General features: G+C 32.6%; 1 protein-coding gene across 1 annotated transcript in view; it reads right to left on the reverse strand.

Moving 5' to 3' along the window:
* Window positions 1-12,709, reverse strand: part of LOC6043145 — a 179,835-nt gene that overhangs the window by 106,753 nt on the left and 60,373 nt on the right. The window contains 1 exon segment of the mRNA XM_038261680.1: window positions 5,930-6,091. Coding sequence (XP_038117608.1) covers window positions 5,930-6,074 — 145 coding nt within the window. The 5' untranslated portion in view covers window positions 6,075-6,091.

Raw genomic sequence — 12,709 nt, forward strand, 5'->3', positions numbered from 1 at the left:
CGGTGCTCACCCCTAGAATGATAGATTAGGATGTCAGGAACAATGTTTTCATACAACAAAAAAATCCCAAAAATGGTTTACAACTCGCGCGCGGAGCTTGAATGAAAAAAGTGCATTTTTCGAGTATTTTTCAGAAATGCGCGTGACAATCATACTAAAGTCATTCAAATTTGGTTGCCGTGGGCTTCAAGTTATAGTTTAATGTCCCCTGAACAAATTCCGGTACAGACATAGTCCATAAAAGCTTGTGTTTGGGCATGACAGGGCGTTTTAGGGAGAAAAAATTGTATTTTTTAGCCAAAAAATTTCAAAAATCGCTCCCCAAAACGAGCCAAAAAATTTTGCAGCCAAAACTAATGCATTCAGTGAGAAAATCTCATGTTTTTTCATGAAATGTTATTAACAAATATCGTTTTTGAACGAGCAAAATAAAAATATCCAAAATATATGCCTTCCCGTTTGTAATCATAGTAGCCAATGTTTTATGCTAAAAACGCTTATATACCAAGAATTTTGAAAATTCGTCACTTTTTGTTCACTAAAATGCAAATATCTCGGCTTTGCGTGGACATAAATTGAATGTTAAAAAAAGCAAAATGATCTCCGTAAAATTTCCTATAAGCTGAATGCATTAGTTTTGGCTGCAAAATTTTATGGCTCGTTTTGGGGAGCGATTTTTGAAATTTTTTGGCTAAAAAATACAATTTTTTCTCCCTAAAACGCCCTGCCATGCCCAAACACAAGCTATTATGGACTATGTATGTACAGGAATTTGCTCAGGGGACATCAAACTATAACTTGAAGCCCACGGCGACCAAATTTGAATGACTTTAGTATGATTGTTACGCGCATTTCTGAAAAATACTCGAAAAATGCACTTTTTTCATTCAAGCTCCGCACGCGAGTTGTAAACCATTTTTGGGAATTTTTTGTTGTATGAAAACATTGTTCCTGACATCCTAATCTATCATTCTAAGGGTGAGCACCGAAGATTTGACAACTTTTAATTTTTTTGGGATTGCCTAGTGCACATGTTTGCACACTTTGGAAAAAAATATTTTTGAAAAGCTGAGAAAATTTTCTATATTTTGCTTCTTCGGACTTTGTTGATACGATCTTTAGTTGCTGAGATATTGCAATGCAAAGGTTTAAAAACAGGAAAATTGAATGTCGATATGTCAGCAACTAATAGTCCGATTTTTAATGTTAATATATGAAACATTTGTGAAATTTTCCAATATTTTCAAAAACTATATTTTCAAAGTTTTTAAACCAAGACTAACATTTTAAAATGGCGTTATATTGAATGTTTGGCCCTTTTCTAATGTTAGTCTTGGTTTAATTTTTTTGAAAATATTGTTTTCGAAAAGATCGGAAAATTTCACAAATGTTTCAAATATTAACATTGAAAATCGGACCATTAGTTGCTGAGATATCGACATTAGAAAATGGTGGGTTGTTTGGGTGAGACTTAAAAAACATCAATTTTCCTGTTTTTAAACCTTTGCATTGCAATATCTCAGCAACTAAGGGTCGTATAAACAAAGTCCGAAGAAGCAAAATATAGAGAATTTTCTTAGCTTTTCAAAAATATTTTTTTCCAAAAGTGTGCAAACATGTGCACTAATTTAAAAAAATGAAAAACTGCGACTATTTTCAAAAAAGTCACCTAAATATGGATTTATCTTGAAAACGGTGCACTTTATCAAAATTTTACTGAAGTACTTTTCGATTGCAAATTTGATTTTACATCGAAAAATTAAGTTAAAAAATTTTTGCGACCAATATTTTGATTTTTTTTTTTTTTTTTTTTAAATAGGAGCGGCCGTGGCTGACTGGTAACGGTGTTCGCTTTGTAAGCGAATGGTCCTGGGTTCGATTCCCATCTGCTCTCAACGAGAAAGTATATAGGAAACATAAATCTTGAAACTCTGAACATGAACGAAAAATCAAAGTCGCTCGAGTCGGGGTTCGATCCCTCGTCCTTTGGATTGGTAAGCAAAAATGCTAACCACTAGGCCATCGCGACTTGGTGAGCTATGATTGGAATTAGGAATACTGTTACTATCAACTATATACGCGCTGGGTCCTTGTCCATTTGACAAGGGTTCGGAAGTTCTAAATAACGTTTGAACCCGATTGGTGCAAACGTTCTTCAGGGCGGGGCTTGTCGATAAAGCTGAAGTACCTCGCGCTCGGCTAGCCAGCGTAGAAATGGGTCACCGAAGCTCGGCAGAGCTAACACCTTTCAAATGCCTATGCGAGTTATTTGCATGTATAGAATGTCAAAATCTAAAATACATGGAAACAACTCAATTTGTAAGAAGCGACCGCGTGGTCCCGTTTGGTTGGTTGCACACACACACACACACACACACACACACACAATATTTTGATTTTTTTTAAAAATCAGTATTGATTAAAAAAATCATAACTCAGTCAATGATTTTTTGCATAACCTGGAAGTTTCTGAAAAGTTGGCATTTTATGACCTCTAAAACATATCAAAAAATAAAAAAAAATAAAAATAGTGTTTTTTTGCAAATCAAGTTTTAGTGATAAAAAGTTAAATAAAAAAATCACCAATTTTTTTTTACCGTGTATCCAGTGTAGTCCATATCCATACCTACAACTTTGCCGAAGACACCAAATCGATCAAAAAATTCCTTCAAAAGATACAGATTTTTGAATTTTCAAACATCATTTTTGTATGGACAGCTGCCAAATTTATATGGAAAACTATATGGACAAACTAATGATGCAAAATGGCATCTTTGGGCATACCGAAGGCATCAAAAAAGTTTCAGTCGGATTAAAAAATACAAAAATTAAAATTGAAGAAAAAAGACCGATTTCGTAGAGAATTGCTCACTAGTTAAGTTGTTTTGCAATCATTTGTTTTCAAAAATACTTAAATTTGCTAAAACAAAATAATTTGCGAACAAAAAACTTTTAGCGATACTAAACATCAAAAATTTTCAAAATTTAAAAAGATATAAAAATCAACCCAAAAATGCAAAGAATGATTTTAAACGCAGGGGAATGCATTTTAAATCAATTTCAGCTGATTGCACTTAAATGTCTAATGAAATTTGAATTTGAACATTGTGCACTAATTTAAAAAAATGAAAAACTGCGACTATTTTCAAAAAAGTCACCTAAATATTGATTTATCTTGAAAACGGTGCACTTTATCAAAATTTTACTGAAGTACTTTTCGATTGCAAATTTGATTTTACATCGAAAAATGAAGTTGAAAAATTTTTGCGACCAATATTTCGATTTTTTGAAAAAATCAGTATGGATTAAAAAATTCATAACTCGCTCAAAGATTTTTTGCACAACCTGGAAATTTCTGAAAAGTTGGCATTTTATGTCCTCTAAAACATATCAAAAAATAAAACAAAATTAAAAATAGTGTTTTTTTGCAAATCAAGTTTTAGTGATAAAAAGTTGAATAAAAAAATCATCAATTTTTTTTACCGTGTATAATTTTTTTCCAGTGTAGTCCGTATCCATACCTACAACTTTGCCGAAGACACCAAATCGATCAAAAAATTCCTTCAAAAGATACAGATTTTTGAATTTTCAAACATCATTTTTGTATGGACAGCTGCCAAATTTGTATGGAAAATTATATGGACAAACTAATGATGCAAAATGGCTTCTTTGGGCATACCGAAGCCACCAAAAAAGTTTCAGTCGGATTAAAAAATACAAAAAAAAAATCGAATGATCGAAATCCTAGAGAACTGCTCTAGTGTAAAATGCAAGTTTAAACACTTTTTGCATTGAAATGTTGAGACTATGACTTGTGATTTAATTTTTTTTTTATTTTTTTTCCTCACCCCCTCCCCCCCCCTTGAGATTGCCTAGAGCAAACTTTGAAATTTGTTTGCATCGGCCTTATTTGAATAAAGATTTTTTTTTTTTATTTTTTTGTATGTTTTAGCAACAGCAACTTTTGAGTCAGATTTTTGGAGATAATAGAAATTTAAGTAAAAAATAATAACTTTTGTTTTTACTGTAGAATCAAATTTGCAATTGAAATGTAAGTCCAATCTTCAATGTATCTTAAACAATTGTATTCGATTTTTTCTGAACTTCTCGAAAAAATATTTTTCGGGAATGGACAATCATAGAGACTTTTTTTTTAAATCGGAAAACAAAAAAATAAAATCTGTACATTTTTTTCGATTACTAATTTGATTTTAAATTGAAAAGTTGTGTCAACAAAATGTTTTTATTAATTTTATTTTTGCAAAATTCACCATTTTTATTAAAATCATAACTCGTCGACAAAATTTTTGTCTATGCTTTTCTATGGCTCAAAAGTTACAGTTTTTGGTCCCTTAAGGCTACACAGCAACGAAGGAAGTTGTTGTATTCTTATTCCAAAATTGTCAAACTTACGGACCCAATCCTGTAATAAAGGGATTGTTGAATTATTCAAACTTTTTTGTAAATTACTTTGTGGACAGTACTTTAGGGAATGAAAAAAAAATATTTCGATAGGTACCTGTAGTTTTGAAGATACTAAAATGTCTGTTATAAAAATTTGGGTGCATAAGCTCTGGTTGATGTGCACCGTTAAAAAATATAAAAAAAATCAAAAATAAAAATTAATACGGATTTTGGGTAATAGATTTTTTGTGTAAAAAAATAATTTAAAAATCGACAGTTTTTTCCGGGTACACAAAATCGATCCGAAAATTCTTTCAAAAGTTCCAGATTTTCGAATATTGACGTGCCATTTTTGTTTGAACAGCTGCCAAAATTGTATGAAAACTTGTATGGGTGAACCAAAGACACAAAATGGCTTCTTTGGTCATAGGGATGGTCCCCACAAAGTTTGAGCCAAATCATAAAACGCAACAAATAAAATTGGTCGGGACCGGTCGATTTCGTAAAGAATTACTCAATGGACCAATATTTGTAATGGATGCAAAAATGAGCAAAATTTAAAAATTCTAGATTTTTTATTGGTGATTTTTAAAAATCTGACACAAAAAACCTCCTAATAAGCCTTGGAAAGGTAGTTTCCAAATACATCCGCAAGGGGTCAAAAGTCATAGTGTTGATTTCAGATTTCTCAAAAAGTCTGAAAATTTCTAAATTTGTTTCGATATCATTTGATTGGAAAATTTCCAAGAATCCTGGATGGGTTGTAAATTTTTAAATTTGAAAAAGAAACAAATTCAACCCAATTTCAGTAATTAATATAATTAAGTTTTATATCGACTAAATGTTCAACTTCCAAGCAAAAACAAAAGTGAAGAAGCAGTTCAGATCGATGCTGCCAACAACTGTCTGAGTTAATTTCGCTAGCCATCAGCAGGTCCAAGCAGAGAGCTTCCAGCACGAAACGACTTTTCGATGGATAGTATCAGGTACAGCCAGTTCAGGACTCTGCGGGGTTGGCTGCCCTGGCCTGCTCACAATTGCGAAGTTCAATTCATTTGCTACAAACTAGTTACAAAGTTTCACGCTTGCTGCATCGGAAACCTGGACTGCAGTACTGTGCGGGCAGAAGAGTGAACCCATAAATTAACAAGGTGTTTTGTTGGCAACTTTTGTTGTTCATTTTATTGGTTCGAAATGAGTTCAGAAATCAGTGCGGAAACGACGACTGCGAGTAGAGGAGAATTGCGATAGCAGGTTTTGCGCATTTTTCCGTTTTGTAGTTCTGGATAGTTTGTCTTTCTTGCGATAGTGGTGAGGAATGGTACTTTTGTCGAAGAGAGTTGATTTATTCGATTAGAAAAGTTTACTTTTGGAAATAAATTTCAAGACACAATTTAAATTTTGGCGATACATTATCAGTTTAATTCAAAAACTCTTTTCAGTGAATTAATTTCAGCGCAGTGTCCTCATTTTTAACTCAAAGTGAGCCAATTCGCACTGCACAAAAATGAAAAAAAAAACTCACCTGCCAATCGGCCGTAGCGCTGAAACATCCGCTCGACGTCCGTCTTGGAGCACTGAAATGTGTTCAGGTTGCCGACAAACACCCGTGAGTTCACCGCCTGCGGGTCCTGCGAGTTGGTTTGATTGGATAATTTTGACATCTTCATCCTGGCGGCGGCGTAATCTGCGAATAGATATGGAAAGTAGAGAGGGGGGAAATTAAAGAAAATCGCAAAAGAAAAATGTGCTATTATTTCCATTCAATTACTGAACAGAAGAAGGATTAAAGAGTGTTACGAGAGACATTTGAATGGCGCAAAAATAAGAGGAAAAAACTTTCCCATTATCGATTCTGAAGAGTCGTCTGTGGCTTAAAGTACAAACTGCAATGAGAAGATCGTTGGCCGGGGAGGAGAAAAAAAAGGAAAGTTGTGGCGACGGCAAACATCTGTTTTTGGTGCCATGACACCACCACCCACGGCGAAGCGGCAAAAAGAGAAAGCTTCTTTGCAGTCGGATTCAAATATCCTTCAGACTTGTGGAAGGTAAATAAAGAGGAGGAGGAATTTCTCTAGAAAACGCAAAATTTAGCAATTTTTTGTACAGAAATAATATAAAAATTATAAAGTGAGATTTTGGTAATTTATCAGATTTTAAAATCTTAGATGCATAAGATGCGATTCTAAACTTGAGGATTTGTCATATTTTAAGCGATACAGTTTTTTGATTAAATGCAATTTTCTCTAGTTTAGCCTTTTGATTTCTAATTTTTATAATATCAATTAGTTTTTTTTTTACTTAACAATTTCATAAGATGGTAAATTAATCCAATTTTTCATATATTCAACCAATTTGTTAAAACATGATTTTGTAAAAATGCAATCAAAACATGTTCATAACATTATGGTTCATAAAAAATGGTTTATTTTAATTCAATTGTGAATCGATATTAAAAAAACCCGATTTAATATCACCAAAGGTGAAATAGAGTCTTTCTTACAAAATGATGAAACTCCGAAAAATATATTGGTGCAATAAATTTTTCAGAAACATACAGCTTCGAATCTTTTAAGACTTAACCTCGAATGCATTTTTTTTAATTTCAGAGGTTCATTATCGGACGCAAGATAATTATATTTAATTAAGAAAAACTTATTGGATTGACATTATTAGAAAAAAAATAAAGGGTACTCAGTCTTCAATGTAACTAAAAAAATATGTATCGATATTGCACTTAGTCGATCTATTCTGAGAAATTTAATGGGAAAAAATAGGGTAAAAATAAGACGAAAAACACTAATTAGCAATATCTCTGGAAATACATTTTGGAAAAGCTTCAAATTTTGGGCCTAAGCAGTTTATGGCGCATGTTTTCGAATGGCTTTTTGTTGGAAACTGAATTCTTTTAATTTGATAGTGTTATCTGTAAAATTGTCCAAAAAATACCTCTGAAAATGGCATTGACCACATTCACTCGTCGAAAATTGTGAATCGATAAATAAAATGTTCGTCTCCGACCCCACGGCTACAAATCTGATACATAAAAATTGTGGGTTTTACGAGCGGTTTTCCAGTGATGGAAGACACAAATTTTTAAGAGCGGATACAGACATCGCTTATTAATTTCAGAAAAATAGCTCTCAAAAATCAGACTTTAAGTTCTGGGTTTCGGGCCAAAATTCAATCGAAAGAGCGCATCTAAACCTTCAATTTAGTAATAGGATTTCTTTCTTGGGACAAATCCTCACCGTGCACGAAATTTTTAAGATTTCTGAGAAAAGCGTTTTTCCAAAAGCAAACCATTAACCTTTCTTTTGTAAGAAAGGCAAAAACATGAATTTCTGTACATCTATGACTTCTCTGTGGCTCAAAAGCTGGCTTATTCGTTCAATAGAATACATAAAAAATAAAGAGTTAGCTTTGTTCAAATATTTACATACCATTCATGTAGGTTCAGTTGTAAAATATAAATCTTTGGTTAAAGAATAAAGCCACCAAAAATATAAAAAAATAAAATTTTAATAATATTTTAGATTTTAAAGCGAATTGCTTCAGAGCAACCATTTGAAAATAAATTGTATTTGAATCAAAATACAGAAGTGGAATAATTTTCTGCAATATTTTACAAAATTCTATTCGATCGTTTTTGTTTCGGCTGAAAAAAATCAATTTTTCTTCATTACTTTTCAAAGATCAATCAAAATTAAGCGTCATCCATAAAGTATGTCACGCTAAAATCGGCCAAAACAATTGCTCCTTTAATTTATCAAAATTGATTTTTTAAGAGAACAAAAATTGAGCATGTCTTCGATATGAAAATTTATAATTAATGATAGCAATTATGTTCAAGCTGTATCGTTTTTCACAAATTCAAGATTTTTTAAAAATATTTTCGAAATTAAAAAAAAGGATTAAACATAAATTTTTGACCAGTTGTTATACTTGATGTTGAAAATAGTTTTGTTCAAAATATTGTAAAACTTGACCAAGGTTTCATGTTTTTGACAAAAAATTGAATTGAAATATTTTGACATTTAAAACATTTAGAATTTTTTTATTTTCTCAATTTATAGTCCTTGTAATAAGCTCTTTCAGCAACTTTTTGTCCGATTTTTAAAGTCTTATATGATAGTTTAAAAAAATAAATTTTTAAGGATCGTCTCATGGACCATTGAAAATAAAAAAACATTTTTATTTTTACCTTAATTTATTGAAAACCATGATGTTCTTTTCAATTGCAAATTAAATTTAACCTTAAAGACATAAGAAAAATTTTTGAAGGTATTTTTTTTAATATCATCGAATGTTATCATAATTTGATGTGGCACAAAAGTTGCTTTTTTGGGTAACCTTAAATTTATCGAAACGTAAAATAAATATAATAAAAAAAAGAAATGTAAATAATAGTTTTTTTTACAGGATGTAAGGCTGATACAAATATTTCTCAATGTTTATTTCGTCCCCCTTCAAAATTAACCTGAAAATCAGGTCTCACAAACATTTTATTTAAACTAAAAAAATCGTTGAAAGTAAAAGTCTAATCAACTGAAAACATTTTGAAATGCATTTTCCTGCATTTTTAATCATATCTAGAGTTCTTTTTGAAAAGGTCCTGTAGGCAATTGTATTTTATACGTTTATAGGAACTTTAAAAAAAAACTCGAGATTTTAATCTTTGTTTAATATCGAGGGACAAAAACTTCAAAAATTATTTGCAATGGCCTGACTATTTTTTCAAGAAATATCCCCATCACCACCCACAGCAACTTTGCTGAAGACTTTAAATCGATCAGAAAATTCCTTCGCAGAAGAAATTTTTTGTTCAGGTTTCAGACTTTTCCGCAAAATGAAGAGTACATTTAAATACGGAATGGAATACTGAGTGTTCAAAGTACCTCAAGAAGCTTTTTTCATAAAATTTGAAAAGTTTAAAAAGTTAGTAAACTATTTTTAATATTCTCAGAGTGTCTCAATGAACACGATTTTGAATAGTAAAACGGAATGCATTTTTGGATTCTTCGGACAATGATCTACTAGGAAAAGGTAAAAGAAGTTATGTTATTTTGAAACATTTATGCATTATAATTCAAACAAATCTCCAAATTTACAGGCATTTTCAGTAAAACAAATATCATATAATGCTTGAAATTGTTTTATTCTTGCTTTTAATTCAGTTCAAAACGCATTATGAATCGTTTATTTTATAAACAAAACTAGTTTTAATCATTTTTAAGGCAAAAATCTGACTTTTTAACAATTTTTCCTAAAATTTACATGTATTGTATTAAAAATCTTATAAACCTAGTTAACAAAATATAAAAATTGTTTTTTTTTCACCCCGGAACGCAATTATTTTAATAAATACTTTTGAAAAAATCTTTTTTTCAGAATTAGTGTATGGAACTTGTGTGGCCTACCCCAGTACATGTTTTAAAAATAATAATGTTAGAAAACTCATACCAGTTGGAAAATATTACAAAAATAAATCGTAATCCTATTAATGTCACCCCGGTTTACGGTACCACTTTTGTATGGACAGCAGCCAATTTTGTATGCATAATCGTAGACACAAATCAATGCTTCAAAATGGTCATAGGAAGCCTCTCATAAAGATTCAGCCAAGAAAAAACAAACAAATCAAAACTGAAAATTTTGTTAAAATTTACTCAGGCTAATTCCTTAAGGTTAAAAATTCATGGATTTAATTTATCAAAAAAAAGTCAATTTTCCAGCGAATTTCTCCAGGACATTCTCTCCAGTCTGGAAAGATCCTACCTCTATTTAAAACTAGTTTCGCAATTCACATTCACAGAAATACACACAGTTGCAGTGCAGTGTTTCAGTTGGTTCCATTTGCCCAGAAACAGTCATACACGGGCAAGGCAAAGCATTGCACACTGCATTTGATACTGCCACAAGAAATAGGCTAAATACCGGTGGGGATAACTTTCAGGTTGAATCCCGTGAACACGGCAAAGCCAACCGAGTCTCGTTGCAAAGTGTGTCTAGGTCTGGTACTGGATTCCCAGTAGGATGGAAGGAATTAAAGTAAGAAGTAATTTATATTTATAGATTCTTGATGTTCTCGTTGGCACCACTTGCACCACCAGTCTGGCGAGATGTTCTTCATAGCTACCGGGGACTGTGGAGAAAGTAGCATTTAATAGTTTTAATATTTCAATTTTGCCCAACCGAAGGAGCTACCCGAAACCCAAGGTTGGGGCGGGGAATGGAAGAGTCTTCAGGGAGCATTCGTTCTCATAGACATTCGTTTCAATTCCGGAACGCTGTCTTCTCGGAGTGGTATAACTGGGTTGGTAGGGAGCTCACTCTCACACTATTGGACAAACTTTGATCGTAAAAGCTCAGGGCGAAACTTTAACCACCGCATGGTTGAATTAGCTTACGAGCAAACTGTTGCTGGCAGGATAGCTGGATGGCGAATGGATGTGGAATGATAATCGTGCTTTAGTGAATGTAATTTAAAAGAGGGGCTTCTGGAAGATTTTGTTGAAGGATTTTGAAAGTGTAAGTTTGGAAGAAATGTAAAAAGTATTTATCGCATTTTTATCCTAATTTTAATTATATAATATGTAATTCAAAGATAAGTTAGAGAAAATAATTTAATATATTTATTCAAGTCGTTTTTTGTTGTATAAATCATGCTTTGAAAAAAAAAAAAAATTACGGTGTTCAGAGAACATTTTCTGTTCATTATAATTTTTGCTTGAAAAAAAAAAAAAAAAAAGCAGTCCACGTTAATGTGGAAATCGATAAATGAGTCGTTTAACAGTCGGCAAATAAATCACGCAAATTATTACTCTCCATCCAAAGTGTATGCCCCATTAACAACTCGTTAAAAAAAAGCGCCGCAGTGTTTTCATCTTTTGCACCAGTCTGGGGGAGGGACAAAATTTACATTTTATTTTATGATTATCGATAAATTTAAACGCAATTAACGAAAAATGTTCGACGCCTTTAAGGTTAATTGCTAGCTTAGTTTCAAAATGATCCGAACATTAATCTTGTACTCTGAGTGCATAAAAATTAACTTCGAATGAATAATTTTTCCTTAAAAACCAATTAAAAATAAACTTGATAGTTCAATCCAAATCAACAGGTTTGAATTTGTGTCAATTTATAAACTTCTACCAGACAGAGGCAAAAACACCAACCCGACACAGCAACTGGTTTTTGCCACTTTGCACCGGACATTTTCAAGTAATTAAACGCGACCGATCGACAGGTTCGCATCCATCAACGGGAGGGGCATCGACGACGAAAAGGGGAAAAGCTGTCCAATTTTGTTGACTTTCACCAACTCGTTACTCACTCGGTTGGCATGGGAATTGACACCGGGAGTAGATCGAAGGGTGACTATTTTTGCTTGGTGATTTATAAATATCTAGATAGACAGTTTAAAGTGAGATTTGGGTGGGTGTAGAAACATGCAATTTCTATATTAAATGTTATATTTAATGTAACAAAAACCAAATTCACAGAAAAAAGTGAAACGTTTTAATCGTTTGTAAAAAAAACTAAATTTTAATTAATAAGATTTTGATTGAATGTGAAAAAAACCTGCATAACATCTCTGGTTTTATCCACCTGAAAAAAGATAATCTAATAAATCTCGAACCACGCAGGTGCTCCTGTTTGTTTAAGCATCTTCCATCTAAGAATATCAAAACACCACAAACAACAATTTTAATCTTCTTTCGCGCCTTCTTTCCTAACTTAATTTTCATGAATTATGACAGCTTCAGTTTTCCTCACGTAAGAAAATTCTTTTGTATTTCCTTCTTTTCCCTCGCTCACTGAATTCGACACACTTTTCTTCTCAGGTAACCCCCTCCAGAAGAAAAAAAAATCCCCTCAAAAAATGCCATTTCATCCCAAATAAATCTGAGCTCACTCCCCTTCATTTTAAAATTTGGTTAAGGAAGAAGAAATAGTGCTGGCTTTCCACTGAGAAATAACAAGCCCCCCCTCTCAGGTGTGTATTTATTTTTCCACTCCCAAATGGCATGAGAAAAAAGGTGATAGAGTCGAGGCTAAAATTAGGCAACAAAAATTTAAATTTAAATTCCCTATCCCTTCCCCCACTCACTTTCACCTCCCCTCACTAACCAAACATTCATTCCTCACATTTTGGACTGATGAAGAAGTGGGAGGGGGGGAGAATGCTGTCAGCGCAAAGAGCATCCTCACTTGACTTGCTGGCAGCATCAGCAGCAGCAGCCGGAAAATGAATTTCCACCGAGCCTGGGCCACATCACCTTGATGGTGTGACGTGATGGTG

This window comes from Culex quinquefasciatus, chromosome 3 (assembly GCF_015732765.1).
Source record: "Culex quinquefasciatus strain JHB chromosome 3, VPISU_Cqui_1.0_pri_paternal, whole genome shotgun sequence".
Lineage (NCBI taxonomy): Eukaryota > Metazoa > Arthropoda > Insecta > Diptera > Culicidae > Culex > Culex quinquefasciatus.